Raw genomic sequence first — 21,640 nt, 5'->3', positions numbered from 1 at the left:
TATCAATTTGAATTGCTCTTCATGTTCATCCGTCCGAATGAATTTTGTATTTTTCTTAAGTAGAGGTCTAAGTGGATAACACAATTGCGACAGATTAGGAATAAATTTGCCCAGATGATGAACTGATCCCATAAAGGATCGGAATTATTTGAGATTTGAGCGTGATGATAATTTTTCGATTGCCTCCGTTTTATTCGATAATGATGTTATACCTGTTTGAGTGATGCTATATCCAAGCCATCCACTTCTATCTTTAGTAAAATGACATTTTGCAAGATTGATTCGAAGGTTTTTTTGATCTAATTTAATCAAAGATTTCCTTACAGGATCGAGATGTTGTTCAATTCCGCCTCTACTTACTATCAGTATATCGTCCAAAAAACAGAATGTACCAGTTACGCCGGCGAGTGTACAATCAATTGCTTTTTGAAATTCTGCTGGCATATCCGTTGGACTGTAAAATCCCGTTTTGAAACGATTAGTACCGGTCATATCTCCGCTTACAAGATTAAAATTACAATGGCGGGCCGTACCAATATGTAAATTTAATTGACTATAAGCGTACTGCAAGTCGAGTGTCGTAAAATAAGCTGTCTCTTGTGGTGCAGTTGACAGTTGTTGCGAAATTGACTGAATTAGCGATTCAATATTTGACATCTGGTGTTTGTTTTTGTAGATAGCTTTATTCAAGATTTTCAAATCTAAGGCTATTTTGATTGATTGATCCTTTTTGACTGTGATAACTTTAGAAGATATGAAAAACTGATCACAGCAGTTTGTTAACTTTTCTATATGTCCTTTATTTAACATTTTTTTGAGTTCAATTTTTGCTTCTGGCTGAAGATGAATTGGTACTTTTTCCCCTTTTTGATGCGTGACACGATAGTTTCTGTAAAATTTTGAAATGACGGTATGGTTTTTCGAGTTTCCTATTCGTGAGACTAGTTCTGGAAATTCTTTTGCCAGTGACTTTTTTATTACACAGGGTGTTTCTATGTTGTTGATTTCTATGTTCGGGCAAGGTTCTTGTGAGATTGTTATCCCATGTTGGTCAAAAAGACCGCGTCCAAGGATGGGTCGAAATTCCTTTGCTACCACCGCGATTTTTGCTTTTTGAATTTTCCAATCATTACAACGAACTGGCGCTTTTAGAGTTGCAAAAGCTTCGACTATATCATTCGAAAAAAACTTTAATTCGAGTGGTTTCTTCTTTGACCACTGAGATTGCGCACAATTAAGCACTATTTCCCTGGCGAGTGACATATTAATAATATTACAACCACTACCGAAATTGAGGAGCAAATGACAATCTTTTTTTCCAATTGTTATCGTCATATTTTGTAGCGCAATAGTTGGTGTGCTCATATTTTCTACCGTTGCAAAGTAATTATTGTCCGAAGAATCGTAGTCAGAGTTGAATTCTTCATTACAGTTTATATAATTTACATTCTGGTTTTCAGAATGTGTATTTTTTTCTTTAGTTTCAGCAATTTCTACATTATTGATGCGATTATCTTGACGAGAATTTCGTGTGATATTTAGTTTTTTCCGACATACCTTTGCAAAATGGTTTAGCAACCCTCAATGATTGCATGTCTTACCCAGAGGAGGGCAAACCTGGCGATGTGTTGGAGTTCAAACCTGACCACATCCTCTACATTGACCCATTGCTGCTCGATTGACTGCTACTCTGCCTGACTGATTTCCGCGTGCACCCGCGCTGCGAAATCCATTGAAAGATTGTATAGCATTTATTGTACTGCTGGTTGCGCTGTTATTGTTGTTCGATGAAATCCGTTGTTGATTTTGATGGCCCATCGTCATATTTACTGCTATAATGAGTGCTCTCTCCGGGTCAACTGTTTCACGCAGAAGTTCGCGTTGAACGTCGTCGTCCAGCATCTTCGTGATGAAGATGTCTCCAATTATTACCTCTTCTCGATTTTCGAAGTCACAATTTTCCGCTAATTCTTTCAAAATACTGTAGAATTGTTCTGCCGTTTCGCCTTTTTTCTGCTTTCTGGAGAAAAACACATAGCGATCGAAGGTGATACTTCTAGGACGAATGAACGCTATCTCCATCATCTCCCAGAGCGTTGAGAGTAGTGAGATCGTAAATATTATCGTGCGGAAATTTTTGTGCGAGGAGACGTCTTCCCTCTGTTCCGATGCTAATATACAGGAGTGAAACACATTGTTGATCACAGAGATGCCATGGTCGTTCTCCGCATAAGACACCTGCCTGCGTTATTTTTTGGCATTTTAAGTCCCATTGAAATTTCAATTCGTTGTTCCTTATTTTTCGATCTCTTTCTGTTTCTTCCGTTGCATCTTCAATTGCCATCTAATACTTCGGCTCAGCTGGTAGTCGTACGGTTGTTGGTTTTAGTTGAAGAAGCGTATCTAGTGTGATGTTTTCTCGTGCAAGAATAGCAAGATTTACTTGAATGCGCCATTTTTCCCATCTTGTTGGAGGATCCGAAGTAGGTCGTTCCCAAAACGGTTCTATCGACAGCGGTGTCTTTTGAGATTCACGAGCTGACTGCGCCATGTCATACAGATTTCGTTACTGTATATAAAGTGAATTTAGCGGTGCCAAATTACAGGATTTATCGTTCGGAATTATTGGCTATTTCGCGGATTGAATTCGCTATTAATTTTGTATGTTGAAAATCCAATTTTCTGAGTGCTAAAAATTTGTGCACTTAGCGGCGAGGAATTAGCTCTAATTTACAACCTTGTATTTCGCTTAGCGAATCGAAGCTTATAAATGTTCTGATACAATTGGATGACTAGCGGAGCGATTTTCAGATTAAAAGAGAGACAACTAAACTTGAATTAAGATTCGAGAAGAATGGTGAAATTCAAATTAACTGAATTTGATCAACAATTTGATCACAACTAAACGTTTTCAAACGCGGCAACTCAAATCACAAGACTACATGAACAGACAATGATTTCAGTTAAAATATGTAAACAATATGAATAAGCGTGAAATAAGAAGATTGGATCTTCAAACAGGAAATTGACAATGAAATTAGAACTAAATGGTAAACAAAATGAACTAAATTAAAATAACTAAAATTAAACGAATTTGGTATTTCCAAATTGGTAGCCCGTCCATACTAAGTCATACGATACCACACTATCATTAATGAGCAAAAAATCTAACATCTTGAAATTGATTTCTTGCCATGCACGAAAATGGAACCGGTTGATTATATCACCTGCCAATCCAAACGGAAACCAACAAAGATTTTCAACAACGGTTAGCATTTTGTGCGTGTAGAACTAATGTTAAGTTCTACATGCGTTTCATTAAACTTTTCCACTTCAAAAGAAACATTTGTACTCATTTATCGCCGCAATCAAACTCAAATTTTGTACAGGAAAGTCAAAATAGTAAAAATGTAGATCTACAGGCTGCAATCGGGCCGCAAAACGACCGATTTGGAAAAATCACACTTAAGCAAATGATAAGCAAAATTAAATTACTCGGGGACCAACTTCTGAAATAATGTTTAGTTCGGAAGTAGTAACCAACTTCCTTTTGCAAATTTGATCTCTGAAAGTTAAGGTTTCATTGACTCAGTCAATTCAACAAAGATCTATTAATTTGTGTGCAAACGCGAGGCAAGAGAGGTTTCCAAGTACAATATTTTTGATACTTTACGCATACAAACAGTTATAGTTAAATCAACGAACCGCGCGGTAGTGCAATTTTAACATAGCGGCAGTCAGACAAACACAAATCAATTTAGATTCTCCGGCGTGGCTGATCCGAGGTTAAATTTCTAGATCATATACTGATTGTTTCTGATGGAAATTTAAACAAAACATATCTGGTCAGATACTGTCTAAAACGATTAGATGAAGAAATGAAGAATGCGCGCACGAAAATCAGAGCCAGACTACTAAACCAAGTAACTCAAAAACCAGAATCGCAAACGACAGGCGCAACCAATACTCCAGATGCGACCCCTAGCATTTCACCAGAGCTGTACTCTGATTCTTCAATCTCGAACTGTCAACGATTTTTACCTAACGTGTCTTAGCAAGCTTGATGTACAAAGATGCGATGCTAAGATAGGTGCCATCTGCATGTCGTCAGAACTTGATGATTTTGTGTGATTGACAAAATAACCATCCCTAAATTAATTTCCAATAAAGAGGTGAACGAAGAGGCAATACAAAGCACCCATCCAGTAAGTTGGGTGGTTGACTGAAATGGTGGTTCAAGCGTGCTTGCCTTTCATTAACCTTGGTATCTCAAACAAAACGTCCAAATGTGCACACTGTACTAAAATAGGTAGAAAAACTTAAAGTCCGTTTTACCAAACACTAAATGCAATCCGACTTAAAGATGCAGTGGACTCAATGAAGAAATTCAGATTTCATTCGGTCAATATATAATGAGAAGGACTAAGAAGCATACTCCTGGCTGTAGCAAAAAATATTGCAAATTTTTGTCAGCGGAGGTGTTTGAACATGTCATTAAAAAATAATATTCAAAAAGTTTTACTCATATAGATTTGATTAGGATAGAAGTCAAATCGTTAGCAAATCAGATCTGTTCTGTTTGCCCCCCCAGCCTAGTGGGCTTATATTTTTGCGCCCCCAAGCGCATATGCTATTTTTTACAGAATAACGCGTGCAATGTTACAACATAAAACTTGTAATTAGGTGGCGTAATAAACACTGGGGGGGGGGAGGGGCCCGGACCGAACTCCAAGTCTATATCAGTACTAGGCAAGTCTAAATCCAAGTCTTATTTAGGTTTCCAGTACTGGGCAAGTCTAAATACAAGTCTTACAAGTCTGCCAAGTCTTAACCAAGACTTGGATAACACTTGGAAGTTGATTCCCAAGTCAAAACCAACTTTTCAAAAAATTTCGAGTGAAATTTTCGAATTCAAAAAAATTTCGCAACGTGCCACGATTTTGGCATTACTTTTTGGCCACTTTCCCGGGGTGCTAGAAAATGATGCCGGGGGCATACCAAATTGATTATTGGGTGATATTAGCACCCCGGGAGGGTCTATTGAGGGTATTTCAGGTGTTTTGGGCCGTTTTCAGCCATTTTTCAGCCGTTTGGAGCCGAATTTTAGCCGAAAATCAACATATATATATTTCAGATCTTGAAATGTCTGGGTATTCGAATCGAGGCAAAGTTATGAAGAAGACTGTGACGGTTCCCATGCTGTCAAGGGGCCCAGTTTTACAAAGTCGTGGAAACCTGCTCGATAGTAGTGGGAATGGTCAAAATGGTCTGCCACGAAATGGTCAAAATGGGGACGAAAATGGGCATATGGCAGTGCCGATGTACAGATTGTCAGAAGAGCCAATCCTGCCCTCTGTTAGTTTAGCAATGTATTATGGGCATACCAGGCATGCCATGGGCATACCACGGTATATTTTGGTGGCATATTGGTTGGCATATTGGCTGGCATACGGGCATTTCGTCTATATTTTGTGGTCAAATTACACAGTGCTCACTACCTAATTTCTCATCAACCAGTGATCCAAATTTAATGTGCTATATATAGTTTTGAAGCTTAGATAATAACGGTCTCAATGAGCTATGTCCCGTTTAATTTGACCCACAATTGATGGAGTTATTAAAGATTGGCGTTGTAACACCCGAAAATCTGAGGTATGCCCGATGGCCCATCGTTAATAACTTTTTATTGAGTGATGCGATCTGGATGATTTTTTGATATGAGTAAGCCTATTATCTGCTCTAACAAACAATATATGTGCGAGCTTGATTGGTATCAATTTGGTAGAGTTATTAATGATCGAGCTCGAGGTACCTCGTGTGGAGGTAGGTCGATTTAGGCGGTGCTCAGTACCTAATTTCTCATCAACCAGTGATCCAAATTTAATGTGCCATATATAGTTTTAAAGCTTAGATAATAACGGTCTCAATGAGCTATGTCCCGTTTAATTTGACCCAAAATTGATGGAGTTATTAAAGATCTGGCGTTGTGACACCCGAAAATCTGAGGTATGCCCGATGGCCCATCGTTAATAACTTTTTATTTAGTGATTCGATCTGGATGATTTTTTGATATGAGTAAGCCTATTATCTGCTCTAACAAACAATATATGTGCGAGCTTGATTGGTATCAATTTGGTAGAGTTACTAATGATCGAGCTCGAGGTACCTCGTGTGTAGGTAGGTCGATTTAGGCGGTGCTCAGTACCTAATTTCTCATCAACCAGTGATCCAAATTTAATGTGCCATATATAGATAATAACGGTCTACCATATATATATATATATATATATACCATATATATATATATATATATATATATATATATATATATATATATATCTATATATATATATATGCCATATATATATATATATATATATATATATATATATATATATATATATATATAGCCATATATATATAAATATATATATATATATATATATATGTATATGCCATATATATATATATGCCATATATATATATATGCCATATGTATATGCCATATATATATATGCCAATATAAATATATATATATATGCCAATATATATATATATATATATATATATATATATATATATATATATATGCCATATATGTATATATATATATATATATATATATGCCTTTGCGAAAAGAAGATATTTGCGAAAGAAGATATTTGCGATCGATATTACGAAAAGAAGGTTTTAGCGATCGATTTCGCGGAAAGAAGGTATTTGCGATCGATTTTTCAAAAAGAAGATATTTGCGATCGATTTTGCGAAAAGATATTTTCGAAAGAAGGTTTTGCGAAAAGAAGGATCAATTTCTCAAAAAGATATTTGCGAAAGAAGATATTTGCGATTGATTTTACGAAATGAAGGTATTGGCGATCGATTTTGCGAAAAGAACAAATTTTCGAAAGAAGGTTTTGCGAAATGAAGGTATTTGCGATCGATTTTGCTGAAATCAGATTTTTTTGATCGGTTTTGCGAAAAGAAGGATCGATTTCTCAAAAAGATTTATTTGCGAAAGAAGATATTTGCAATCGATTTTACGAAAAAAAGGTATTTGCGATCGATTTTTCGAAAGGGAGATATTTGCGAAAGAAGATTTTTGCGAAAGAAGATATTTGCGATCGATTTTACGAAATGAAGGTATTTGCGATCGATTTTGCGAAAAGAACATATTTTCGAAAGAAGGTTTTGCGAAATGAAGGTATTTGCGATCGATTTTGCTGAAATCAGATTTTTTTGATCGGTTTTGCGAAAAGAAGGATCGATTTCTCAAAAAGATTTTTATTTGCGAAAGAAGATATTTGCGATCGATTTTAAGAAATGAAGGTATTTGTGATCGATTTTGCAAAAAGAACATATTTTCGAAAGAAGGTTTTGCGAAATGAAGGTATTTGCGATCAATTTTGCTGAAATCAGATTATTTTGATCGGTTTTGCGAAAAGAAGTATCGATTTCTCAAAAAGATTTATTTGCGAAAGAAGATATTTGCAATCGATTTTACGAAAAGAAGGTATTTGCGATCGATTTTTCGAAAAGGAGATATTTTCGAAAGAAGATTTTTGCGAAAGAAGATATTTGCGATCAATTTTTTCGAAAAGGTTTTAGCGATCGATTTTGCGAAAGAAGATATTTGCGATCGATTTTACGAAATGAAGGTATTTGCGATCGATTTTGCAAAAAGAAGATATTTTTGAAAGAAGGTTTTGCGAAAAGAAGATATTTGCGATCGATTTATCAAAATTATCATGTCTGTTCTTCTTATCCTTCTTACAAAATCGAAAAAAAAATCAATGCTGATGCCCATATGTCTCTTTGATGTGTTCTGGTTTTCTTTGATTTTTTTCGTTTTGACCCCAAAAACCTTAAATCATAGTCAATTTGGTCTTAAAGAACTAACACTATCATGTTTTGGGTCAAAAACGAAAAAAAATCAATGCTGATGCCTTTATTTTCAAATACGATGCCCATATGTCTCTTTGATGTCTTCTGGTTTTCTTTGATTTTTTTTCGTTTTGACCCCAAAAACCTTAAATCATAGTCAATTTGGTCTTAAAGAACTAACACTATCATGTTTTGGGTCAAAAACGAAAAAAAATCAATGCTGATGCCTTTATTTTCAAATACGATGCTCATATGTTTCTTTGATGTGTTCTCGTTTTCTTTGATTTTTTTTCGTTTTGACCCCAAAAACCTTAAATCATAGTCAATTTAGTCTTAAAGAACTAACACTATCATGTTTTGGGTCAAAAACGAAAAAAAATCAATGCTGATGCCTTTATTTTCAAATACGATGCTCATATGTTTCTTTGATGTGTTCTCGTTTTCTTTGATTTTTTTTCGTTTTGACCCCAAAAACCTTAAATCATAGTCAATTTGGTCTTAAAGAACTAACACTATCATGTTTTGGGTCAAAAACGAAAAAAAATCAATGCTGATGCCTTTATTTTCAAATACGATGCCCATATGTCTCTTTATTTTTATTGGTGTTTTTGTATTTTTTGGTCGCTTGCGGCCAATTGAGTGTTGACGGACCCTGATTTTCTCTGAGCTTTTAGACTAAGTTGAGGCGTTTTTGACGTTTCCCCGGCTATTTTAGGCGTTTTTTTCGGCTATTTTTAACGTTTTTTAGACCTATTTTGGACGTTTTTCGGCCATTTCTGACGTTTTTTTCGGCTATATTTGACGTTTTTTAGACCTATTTTGGACGTTTTTTCGGCCATTTCTGACGTTTTTTTCGGCTATTTTTGACGTTTTTTAGACCTATTTTGGACGTTTTTTCGGCCATTTCTGACGTTTTTTTCGGCTATTTTTGACGTTTTTTAGACCTATTTTGGACGTTTTTTCGGCCATTTCTGACGTCTTTTTCGGCTATTTTTGACGTTTTTTAGACCTATTTTGGACGTTTTTTCGGCCATTTCTGACGTTTTTTTCGGCTATTTTTGACGTTTTTTAGACCTATTTTGGACGTTTTTTCGGCCATTTCTGACGTTTTTTTCGGCTTTTTTTGACGTTTTTTAGACCTATTTTGGACGTTTTTTCGGCTATTTTTGACGTTTTTTTCGGCTATTTTTGACGTTTTTTAGACCTATTTTGGACGTTTTTTCGGCCATTTCTGACGTTTTTTTCGGCTTTTTTTGACGTTTTTTAGAGCTATTTTGGACGTTTTTTCGGCTATTTTTGACGTTTTTTTCGGCTATTTTTGACGTTTTTTAGACCTATTTTGGACGTTTTTTCGGCCATTTCTGACGTTTTTTTCGGCTATTTTTGACGTTTTTTAGACCTATTTTGGACGTTTTTTCGGCTATTTTTGACGTTTTTTAGACCTATTTTGGACGTTTTTTCGGCCATTTCTGACGTTTTTTTCGGCTTTTTTTGACGTTTTTTAGAGCTATTTTGGACGTTTTTTCGGCTATTTTTGACGTTTTTTTTGGCTATTTTTGACGTTTTTTTCGGCTATTTTTGACGTTTTTTTTCAATTGCCAAGTCTAAAATCAGACTTGGATTAGACTTGCCAAGTCTAAAATAAGACTTGGATTATACTTGCCAAGTCTAAAGTCAGACTTGGATTTAGACTTGCCAAGTCTAAAATCAGACTTGGATTAGACTTGCCAAGTCTAAAATCAGACTTGGATTAGACTTGCCAAGTCTCGGCCCAGACTTGGATTTAGACTGCCAAGTGTAAAAAGTGACATGATCATGGTTCTGAATCAGTAATGAAATAAGACTTGGATTTAGACTTGCCCAGTACTGAAATTGACTTGGGGTTAGGTCCGGGGGGGGGGGGGGGGGAGAAACAGAATAGATCCAGGAAATCACGTCATTTTACTAACAAAACAACAATGAATTAATTGAGGCTCCAAATATCGACCACGGAGCTATAGGCCCTGTTGAAAGGCTAATAAAGAGTGTTCAAAGATTAGCCTATATTAGAAGAAGCCGCTACGATCAAACTTAATCTAAAGAGCTCAGTCAAAAATCTAACAATTTAGATTTTGCCATCGAAAAACACTTAGAATCTGACCATTTGAAGCGCATTACGGTCGAAAAACAATTGAGCCTCTCAGTAATATGAGCTCTAAACTAATTATGAAAAATCTATCATACCAAAAAATTATCAACAAGTATTTACATTTATGTGCGAAATTCTCTTTATTTAATCACAAATCCAATTCTTATACTAATTTTAAAACCATTTCGGTCCTGCAAATCTGATTTCCGCTGTATTCAAAACAGAAATAATCAATTGGTGTTAGAACCCAAGTTTTTTAAGGCAAAATATGGATTTTTCAAAACTTTCGAATGGCTCTAATCGAATCTTTATGATATGTAAATTAAACATATTCGAGCAGAGATTCTACATTCCTCTTTTGACATTTTACCTCTCACATCAGTGCTTTTTTGACGACAAAGGAAAACATTCCAGAAGAGCTTTTTGCCCGAGGAGATCAAAACTGATCGAAAGAACTCAGTAAGTGATTTTACCAAATGTGGAAAGCCCTCAAAATAGTAGAAAATCCTAATGTATTGACGAAAAGATCGGGAGATCGACAGTCATACTACTAGCGTATACCTTGCGAAAATCTTCCACCCGTTACAACCCGGGCTACACTGTATGATACAATTATCTCAAAACCTTTCTTGGCCCAAATAGAATTGGTTATTGATTGAAAAAAAAACTATTGGAGCAAACGATGCAGAGATATTTGCCAAGATCGAAAGGTCGTGGATAAGCGCTTTTGTTCGTTAAACGCTCAGGTATTTTTTTTTAAATGCCTCATCTGTGGCGTGCCAGATTCTAGAGTGACATATTTTCCTTAAGTGCCAGATTTTAAAACTTACAAAGTGGGTGGTTCAAGCAAAGTTACCTGACTCTGTTAAATCCGCTTGAAATTTCCGTCTGAAACCTTGATCCGCAACATGCATGGCTCGATTGACGATTACTAGTTTATCTCAGTGACTTCATCATACTTCAAGAACAGAAGACCATACTCCGATTTTCAATCTGCTTCTACCATACAATTCGGCAAAACAATTGGATTGCCCAAATTTAGCAACTGAAACTTTTATGCATTTCACAGAGAACACGTCCAAAAGTGTGCAAAATTCTTTATTGTTTCAGGAAAATTATACCAGATAACAAGGAAACGAGATTATACGCAAAGAAAGGGCACAGAAGGGATTCTTTACTAAGACATGAAAATAAAATACGTTCTCAAAAAAGTGAGGTGATAGTTTCTATATCTCTCTTCTTGTCATTTGATTTATCCTTGTAACTTTTATGATACAGTGTATCAAAGAAAAAGAAAATTGAAGACGGAAAAATCATATTTTGAGATTTAAAAAAATTAAAGTGAGACCGAGAAGGTGTAGAGAGCACTGCCTTCGTCACCATAACACGTGTTTGCACCCTCAGTTATGCTCTGGCCACAGATTTGGTCATCTCTACACACTACCATCCCAAATGGCCCCAACTGGCTCAAATGTGAACGAGTGAGGAATATCTCCCTGAGATTGAGTGGGTAGATTCCTGTGAGGTGTCGTACTGATAGACCCAAGCCACTCGTTGCCATCAGGGAACCAAGCTGTGGAAGATTCTGACACAGTTTTACCGTCCGATACGCTGGCAAAGGTCTCTGGCGGTTGATCTTGAGAAGTGCAATGTCGTGGTATCGAGTCACTGTATCGTAACTGGAACAAATAAAAACGCGAAAGCGCTTTGTTCTCAAAAATCGAAAGATGAAAAGCCTAAGACCTCTTAATCCATAAAATGCCCAAAAGTCATTTTTGTAGAATCGGGCGATCAAAGATTGAACAGATTCCACAAAAAGGGGCTAAAACAATGTTGACGAAATGATCAATTTTCGTCTGATAGCAACGCGGGATCATAATGGTCCTCTTGACACGTTTCTTGCTTTCTTTACGGTTCGAACCCTGTGCTACCACTCACTACTTAGGTTCTGAAATGTTTTAAACAAAGAGTAAGTCTAAGCAGCCACTGCTGAAATATTTAAAAGCACGTACATAATTCTTCAAAATCCTCAGTAAAAATCAGAGTAACAAAATCAAAAACATTGAGAAAAATACTTGTATCTCAAAAATCAGAAAATGTTTAGTAAAAGGCTCGCAATGTTATCACACATGTCTCAAGAGAATGCTCTTTACCTATCTTTTTTTAAAAAAATATATTTGAAGCGAGAATACATGTCTAACCAAGTAACAAAAACGCAAAAACCTTATTGAGGATGATCTTGATCCTGTTGCTGCTGCGACAAAATAGGGTGGACCCGTGGATATGTAGTCATTCCAAATGACAACTGAGGCATTCAACAATTGTAAATATTGGGGAATATAACATGAAATTAAGCAATTGACTTGAGCTGCTCCTATTTTTGATAGCTAATTTATGCTATGAGAGGCCAGACTCACTGGCTAGGGGCAGAAAAAAATTTTCTCTGACTAGACATAAGCGGAGCATCTGAGTTGTTTAGATTAGTCATATTTATAATATAATTAAGACAAAAATTAGACAAGTTAAAACGTAAACCAAACTCCAATAACAAACAAAGGAGAGAAAAAATGTTGGCATCAAGGTTCGGAAAAAAGTATGTTCAAGTGATTAAGTTAGAATTTACGGAGCGAAAAATTCTTGTTTTTTTGTTTATTGATTTCTTGAATAACGCTTTTGTACTATCATTATTATAAACTTAAAATGTCTCATCTACCGTTCAAGTTGAATCACCTTTCAAGGAAACTAAGAGAAAGTTAAAAGCAATTTAAACTTTCTTTCCTTAACATGAAAAAGATGAAGTTTGATTCAGAGTTTATGATATCAACTACTTAAATTGATTTACCTTGTTAATTGATTGATCATCCCAATAAACGTGAACTCGTTATGTTCACCGAATTACTGCACTAAGTATTGTCCAGCTAACATCGAGAAACTGAGCAGCAGACTAGGCAGAAAATTGGGAGAAGCTCTTGAGAAAAAAATCTTTTATTGCTGAGAATTGGAATTGAGGCTTCCAAATGAATTACATTTACAACGAAAACATTTCATTTGGCTCCAAAAAACTTGTATTTTGTTTTGCAATCGTTCATAGTATATAGTGTTTACCGTATACATAATATAACAACATCTGATGGAATTCTGAAATATTCTTCTGTAAAATAATTTCTAAGGAAGAGTGTGAAATTAATTTGATCTGGTCATGACCATAATTCAATTTCGAAAGCCGATTATAAACAAAGATTTTTGTCAAGATGAATAAAAGAGAAGTCATATTACTTTCCGCAACTGTTATTTGAAAGCATTTTACTTCAGTAATTTTGGAGTAATTTTTACTCAAAGCAAAAAAATTGTCATAATAACTGTCAATTGGTCATAAAAATTCAATCGGAACACTCTGAAACCCACATTTTCTTAATTTTTCAAGGGCATATACGTCATTTAATTAGCTAGGAAGCAAATCAGGGGAAAATTTTTGTGCATGAATTAACATTTAATCAGGTTTACAAATTTAAAAACTATCAAAATTAAAAAATAAAAAGCCTCTAGCCTCCTACTGACACAACTTCTTTATCGTTGCAGTCAGTTATCTGCTTAGTTATTGAATCATGATTTAGAAAAAAACAATTTGGTAAAATTAATAAAGTTCACTGCTAAAATTTTTGCAGTGGACCTCCCCCGAGGCAGAAGACTTAGGTATTCATTCATCGCCTTTTGAGGAATGAATTCGAAGTCAAGAAGAACGGAGCATTGATGTGAAGACCAGGCGAACTGTCCTCTAGCTCTTTGAGGCGTTGAGTCCCGTGAACCTCAAGTCTACTCAAAAACATCTTTCAGGACATTGCAGAGCATGTGTTGTCTGGACCAGTCATGTATTGTAGCCAAACGGTATCATTTTATATCTGCAGTCACAGTTGCAACAGAACTTTGTTATTAAATTTTATGGCCACCAAAACATCTCTCGTTTCTGGACCTTACACAGTACTTCGTACAGGAAGACTTTGATTTCAGATAATAATTGCAATCAGTTGTCACAAACAGTTTTGTCTTCCACTAATCAACTTTCAGATGTTAAAGTGTAGCAATCACTTTTAGCTCCCTTAAATCTAAATGACAATATCACTGCGTTTGTTGTCTACTAAAAATGGTTTAAGGCCGATTACAGTTCACAGGAGACTTTAATCGAAGTCTACGGAAATCACTACTAAAGGGTCAAACTTCCTCTACTAATCTCAATTTCGCTTTCCTTACTTTGCTGGTTTTTGAGTCAGTATAACCATCTCCTTCTCATTGGAGACATTTCCAACAGACAGAAATGGACAGGCCGCGACTAAAAGAGCCACTATTCTAACAGGGCTTCAACAACAACCACTTTTCCTCCCTTATTTCATGGACGCTATTCCAAGCTCTGCTTCAACTTCTTCTTCTCATGTTCTTGCCTGCATTGATGAGTATCGGACTGGCGGGAAATCCAACCAAAATTTATTTTTAGTCCAAGTTGGCTTGCTCAGGCCGCATCGAGAAAATATTATTTGGCTCCAAACGGAATTGATGTTTTCAGTCTCGTTAACAAAATATAGGTGTTACCTTACAGACAAGATAACAGCATCTAATGGTAATCTGAAATCATTTTCTGTGAATTAAATTCTAAAGAAAATTGTGAAATTAATTTGACATTCAGTCAAGGCAATAATTCAATCTCGAAAACCGATTATACACGAAGATGTATTTCGAAGGGAATATAAGAGATGTCCCATAACTTCCCCAATTGTTATTTGAAAGCGTTTTAATTAAGTGTTTTTGGAGTTTTTTGTCCTCAACGCTACAAAATGTCATTTGTATCAATTTAAGGAAAATTTTTGTTGAATTCAATAAAGATCACTGCTCAGATGGGGTGAAGCCGTGCTCCTCCCCTTTGGCCGAAGCCGTAGGTATTTAGAGGACTGACTTTCTACTGACTTTTAGAGGAATGAATTCCAAGCCAGAGTAAGTTTGAGCCCCGGTGCGAACACCATCTGGGGCTTAGCTCATTGAGGTGTTGTGTCCCAGAACCTCAAGTCTCTATGTATCTCAACCATCTTTCGGGACAAGTAGAGCAAGTGTTGTCTGGACCAAACATGTAGTGTAGTCACTCTTTATCTTTTAGCTCTGCGATCACAGTTGCAACACTACTCTGTGATGTCATTTCTGTGACTATCACTACATCTGTCTTGTCGGGATCTTACACAGTACCTCTTACTAGAAGACTTTCATTTCAGATACTAATTGTGCGCAGGATCACACACAGTTTTCTCTTCCACTACTAATCAACTTTCAGTGGATACAGTGTAGCATTCATCTCAAGCTCCCTCACATCTCAACCTTACTAGCCCTCCGTTCGTTGCCTACTAACAGGGGTTTCTGGTCGATTAGGGTTCGCAAGAGACTTTAATTGGAGTCTAGCCAATTCACTACTAAACGATCAAAACGTCATCTACTAATCTCGATTTCACTTTCGTTACTTTGTTGACTTTCGAATCAGTTAACTTTGACCATCTTTCGCTTATTGGAGACATTTCCAACAGTTGAAGTCGGCGAGAACTTTTTCTTCACAGGGTCCCGCCAACAACCTTTTTTTCTCCCTTCTTTCAAGGGCGCTATTCGATGCTCTGCCTCAACACCTCGCATCTCAGGCTCTTGCCTGCGCTGATGTGAATCGGACTGGCAAGGAATTCTTTAGAACAAATTTGTTTTAAGTCCGTAGGTGGCTTGTTCAGGGCTCAATCCTCAGACTGTCAGCTTAGCTAACTTCCACTAACTGAGCTAGTGGTAGTTACCCAGGGGGCACCACGTGGAGGTTACTGATCAAGATTACACCCTACGAATCAGGCCCTTCCTCAGAAAGGCAATAATTCAATCTCGAAAACCGATTATACACGAAGATGTATTTCGAAGAGAATATAAGAGATGTCCCATAATTTCCCCAATTGTTATTTGAAAGCGTTTTAATTAAGTACTTTTGGAGTTTTTTGTCCTCAACGCTAAAAAATGTCATTTGTATCAAATTAAGGAAAATTTTTGTTGAATTCAATAAAGATCACTGCTAAGATCTTCGCAGTAATGTGTTTGAAACCAAAGCATTCATGCATTGACTTCTTATAACTACACTGCTAAATTTCTATGAGTTTTTGTTTTCAGCCCTTTTTACGTAAAATAACCAGTTTCCTGAAATTGTATTATTTTTTGCAATTAAAACCTCGACCCGGTTCTACAGATGTTGTGAACATAACCAAAAAATGAAGCATTGTTAATTCAATTTTTTCCATTCCCATCAGGTATAAAATGCAAGTTTTCTGAACCAATTGTTACATGGTCTGCGCTATATTAAAGGTAGAAAATCATTAGTTCACTGCAATTAGCAGAGAACCATTATCTACAGAAAGTTTAAAGGTGAATAGGGACTTGAAATAAAAAGTGCATTGTTCAATAAACTCACTCAAAGGGAATGAAAATTTTCTGGAATCTGAATCTGTTGTTGTTGTCAACAACTGCATCTTCGGAAAATCTTTCGAAAGATCCCAGTTCACCACAAACGTCACTCAAGCCTGAAATGACTAAACGCTTAAATTAGCGGTTACTTTCATTTAAGTTTACTTAAAGTCTTGCTACAAAGAACAAGGCATTTCTTGCACGAAAACCACCAGTTAGTTATAGGTTACGAGACTTTGGCGGCGCCAGTGAGAAGATGTGATGCTGATTGAGAATGGCGGAGCAGTTCGAGTTTTAGTGTAATCGCAAGTGTGCCGATAAGATTGATTTTGATATTTTTCTTATGAAAATTGTTTTTTGTATGAAATGACTGGAAAGCAGTCAAAATTAACGTATGTTTCGCCATTAATCTAATCTTGAATAAATTTGAAAACCCTCATTTTTTGACAAATAATGTGTTATAATAAATTACATAAATGATTTCAGCGTAGATCATTGCCAGATATTCTCACTGGCGCAATCAGAGTCACGTAACCTTTACCTAACCGGTAGTTTTGGTGCAAACATGTCTTGACTTTATTGTAGCAAGACCTATGTTGGAAAACTTTCAAGTAAGTTTAAATAAAACAAGAAGGCTGGTTAATGTGTGTTCCCACATAATACTCCGAATCCGCTTATCCATATTTTTGAATTACTTACTTTTTACTTTATTTACTTTTACGTATGAAATAATTTTGTACGTATGAATAATAAGGTAATAATTACGTATGAATAAAATTTGCCTTGAACGCAAACCATTAAACGAAGTAAACAGTGCCGCATTGAGGGTCGATGATATATGCCATTGTCGAGACTAAGAGACAAGACAAACAACAAAACAAACATTAATTATGACCAAAGCACGATGCCTAAATTTTCTTTTGAAAGACACTTAACAAATAGTGTCAAATACAACACAAATTAACCAAATTATCTTTTATTTCAATAAAAGAGATAGAAAAAGAGACCAGGTAGCAAGCAGGCAAAAAGACTAAAAAGGGCAAAGTGAAAAAATGAGTATATGGTGTTTTGAAAAAAAAATAATTTACGAAAATTACAACCATTAGCTATCGGCTGGAATTATTAATTCAGCTATAAGTCTGCAGGAAGCCGTAGAAATTTTTCGTTATCCAGAATTTGTTTTACGAATAACAATGAACGAAAATTACTGTTCCGGTGAATCGTTTCCCGGAAATTCCAGTGGGATTCCCGGAAATCTTGCTTATACTTACTAATCCCACTATTCCCAGTGAGAAACTTGCCTAATGGTACATGTCCTGCTTTTCCCCGTGCGAAACAGGCGTTCACTTCATATCCAGATTTTTTCCGGAAGTTAAATTAAGATCTCAGAGGTTAAAAAAATGGGAAACGCTTTTGGTGAAAATGGTAAAAGTGGGAAGCTTTAAACCAAAATACAGCGTACAACTCTGCTTAGTAATTGAAATTTTATGTGTGCTCTTTTTAACTATGTGCAGCAGCTCCTCTGTCACAGATTTTTTACCTATCTCCAATTCGTGTTGCTTTGGGAACAATAACCTATTACTAAGATTGCTAAACTCAAAGCAGACAATATTCTGTAAGTTGAGTTGCTTAATAGACTTAATTGTCGTCTTATGTAAGGTAATGCGCCGTATAAAAAAACTGAAACAATCTTTTTACACGGTTTTTTGTAGCTTTTACGCTGCTTTGACTTCGCCATATCAAAAACTTGCATTGTTCTATCTCAAACCTTTTCAACAATACACATTTTCGACAATGCTCTATCAAGAATAAGTGTGCTCTTCAAAAAATTAAGTCTTTTGTCTTCTCTGCTGCGAATAGAATCGCAGTAACCAAGTTTGAACACCTTTAGTTTTTTATGAACTTTTAAAAAATCGGCAATTTGCTGGACCGGGAATAGTTTCAGAGTAAAAGTGATGTGGGTTCCGGCTCTACTTTGTCTGGAGCACCCCACTTGTTAACTGTTTGGCAATTGCTTTTGAGGACACGTGCTCCACTTGATGTGGTTAATTGTTCCAACGCTTCAAATTTATTTGAGGTATTGGGAACTTTACAATAGCCCTTCTACTTTTACAAAACTGTTTTTAGACGATTGATATCTTTTGGTCAGAGATAATAAAAAGGTATCAGCGGAAAACTCTTGAAAAAAAATTATTTGTGAAGTGATGTTTTTAAGTTTTAAAATTGTCGTGGAGACAATGAAAGTTGAAAATTACAAAAATGATGCATTTTTCTCGCTTTTTCACTGTTAACATTTTGAACAAATCGTTTTAAAAAGTCGTTTCAATTTAATTATTCAGCGCATAACCTTACATCAGAAGAAACTTAAGTCTATCAAGCAATTCAAATTTCAGAATTTTGTCTGGTTTGAGTTTAGCAATCTCAGTAATAGGTTATTGTTACCAAAGCGACATAATTGGAGTTAAGTAACAATTATTTGACAGACGATATACATCACAAAAGAAAATTGTTGTAAAAAAAAGTTGTATATGCGCATTAGATCAGATTCCAGCTAAGTGATTGGACTAAGTTTCGTTTAGAAATAATTTTGATGTGAACTCAAAAGCAAAATTAACTTTGATGTGAACTTGGTATTTGGTTTTCCCACTGATTTGTGTCTTGAAGGTAACTGTAGGCACGCAACGGGATCCCAAAATACATTATCTAAGTTCTTTACATCAATGATAATATAATTTTGATTTTTCCACCACCAGATGTAATCTTTTTAATAATTGAGCTGAATTTAACGTACCGGAGAAGTGTGCGCAGTCGTTAAACGTGTACAATTGATAATTAGATCATGACTATTTCTGGGTACGTGCACATATGAATGAATTTTCAGCGACAAGGGTTGCTATTACAAAACTCAATCGCGAATTTTAGTGTAACATCTAGACGACGCCAGGAAGTGAATATTTTGGGTTTAAGAAAGTTTGGAGTGATCTCGGCCTTACTAACGTCAAGAAACTGCATAAAATGCTTGTAAAATTGTGAACAAAACATTCACGATTTTTATCACATCAGGCTAATGACTACCGTAGGGTTTTTTGCAGCGATTGATTACAACTATTGCCGTGTTGTCGATTTTCATAGCGAAAATGGGGCAATACGGATAGACAAAAAAATCATTCACCCGTTTAGACGGGCAAAACCTTGCGTTTGTATAGAAAATTTCATAAAGGGAGACTAAAAATTCAATAAAAGGAAGACCAAGTAGGATGTTGTAAGCGTTCCAATGGAGTAGTTTTGGGAAGTTAAACAAGTTATTCGATCCAATAATGGTAATCATTGTAATAAATTGTCTTGAAAAATTCTTCTCCCTGACAGTGTAAGTAATTACTAAGTGTTAAGTAAGTGTTTCTTACTTAATGCCTATTTTAGGAGGAACTGTTTGATTGTAGACAATTGCTGAGACCATTTAATTTGCAACAGCGTAAAAGAACAACACAGGTGAAAGCAATGAGGCAAGGTAGCGCTCGCTTCATGAACTTAAACTTTGTATCAGTTCTATTTTCTGGGAGAGCAAAGCAACTCACTTTGCATCCTATCAAAAATCAGAAGATTTACTGCTGGTCCGTAAATTAGATACTTAAACGACGGGGTTAATCGCGGGACCACATGTATAACTTGAGAGTTCAACCCCTAGTTCTACTCTTGGTATATGGTTAAGTATTAAAGAAAGTTAAATGCAAATATGAATTAATAAGTTAGGTTAAACAGCATCAAATATAAACCGAGCATGAAGGGATAGAATAGTTAAAGTTATTGAGACTGAGATAGCACTAGATAACACAGGTTGAATTATTCTAAGTTAACTTGTAACTTAGATAGAGTTTAAGAGATGTTAAATTATAACTTAGAGAAGTTTAGTTAAACTTACCTGATTTCCAAAATTGTGCTAAGTTAATATTTTATGACTTAGAAAGTTCTTAGTTAAGAACAAGTCACGAAATATTCTAAGTTAGAAAATATCTCAAGTAAGTTGAGATTGAGCAAGGGAGCAATACGGGAGTATGATTTTTAATCAGAAGTTATCAGGGACCAAAAAGGTTGAAGTTAAGAATAAGTGGTGGTTGAGCGTGCGAGCTCCTTTTATACTTGCGGACACGTGGTTATCTAGTATCCTATTGGATAAAGATAACAGTGTCGACAGAGTTACCAAGATTAACTTGGTGTTATCTGTGTGGCCTGATCACGTCATAGTATTCTTAGTTTTAGTGATCTTAAAATAGTAGCTTATTCAAAACTACTTAGTAATTTGTTCACACGTTAAAATGGACTTTGTCCAAATCAAGTTTGTGCTTCACGCACTATAACGTAAATTCTCAAAATAGCGCTAAGATTATCAAATAGTGTTACTGAGTGTAGCACACTTCAGTACATCCCATCCCGGTCCATAGATATTAAATCAAAACATCAAATTTTACATAATCGACTAAATTATTTAGCTTAATTTTATAATAATTAAGCATTTAAAGTTTATGAGGTAGATTGCTTGGTTAAAGTTCTAAGGTTCATCGTAGCTTCTTGTTTCTGAGTTCTCTCTTGAAGAAGGGTTGACGATGTCCTAAGATACAAGGCTGTACAAAATAATAGATCCAATTTTTTTGGGTGGCCGTTGTGGTAGAACGTTTGTAGTTTTCTATAAAAGTTGTACTGTTGTGCTGTTAATACATCCGAAGTAGAATAATAAGATAATACAAGTCAAAGAATATACTGGTTAATTTAATGGTCTATAATGATAAGCAAGTTAAATAAATAAAGAGATTAAAACGACTGAGCACAACACCTTAAAGGCTAGGGTTGCTGAAATAACTCCCCAAATAAAGAATTCCGTTTCGTAATTCATCTTTATTTGAGTATTGTTGAAGGATAAATCAATTGAAGTAAGCTTTGTAGCAATAGTTTAAGGAATTAATATTTAGATTTGGTTGATCATTATGAATTAGCTTCATGAAATAATTATTCTTGCTTTTTGTCATTGATTCAAAATAAATAACAATTTCTTTTTGTTCAAAGTCTTCGAGAAATAAAATGACTTCGCATTGGAATTCAGAATAACATAATTCGGAGATTCTGAAAACTTTATCGTTAAAAATAATCTGTTTAGAAAAGTTAACCCATGCG

General features: G+C 35.5%; 1 protein-coding gene across 1 annotated transcript in view; it reads right to left on the bottom strand.

The window, feature by feature from the left end:
- LOC142335408 (mite allergen Der p 3-like) overlaps positions 1-21,640 on the bottom strand; it is a 66,189-nt gene that overhangs the window by 12,987 nt on the left and 31,562 nt on the right. The window contains exons 3-4 of the mRNA XM_075383884.1: positions 16,482-16,590; positions 11,358-11,688 (exon numbers count right to left, since the gene is read on the bottom strand). Of these exons, the coding sequence (XP_075239999.1) occupies positions 11,358-11,688; positions 16,482-16,590 (440 nt within the window). The remainder of the gene's footprint in view (positions 1-11,357; positions 11,689-16,481; positions 16,591-21,640) is intronic.

Source organism: Convolutriloba macropyga, chromosome 2 (assembly GCF_964194025.1).
Source record: "Convolutriloba macropyga chromosome 2, txConMacr16.3, whole genome shotgun sequence".
Taxonomy (NCBI): domain Eukaryota; kingdom Metazoa; phylum Xenacoelomorpha; order Acoela; family Convolutidae; genus Convolutriloba; species Convolutriloba macropyga.
This window is presented reverse-complemented; position numbering and strand designations above follow the sequence as displayed.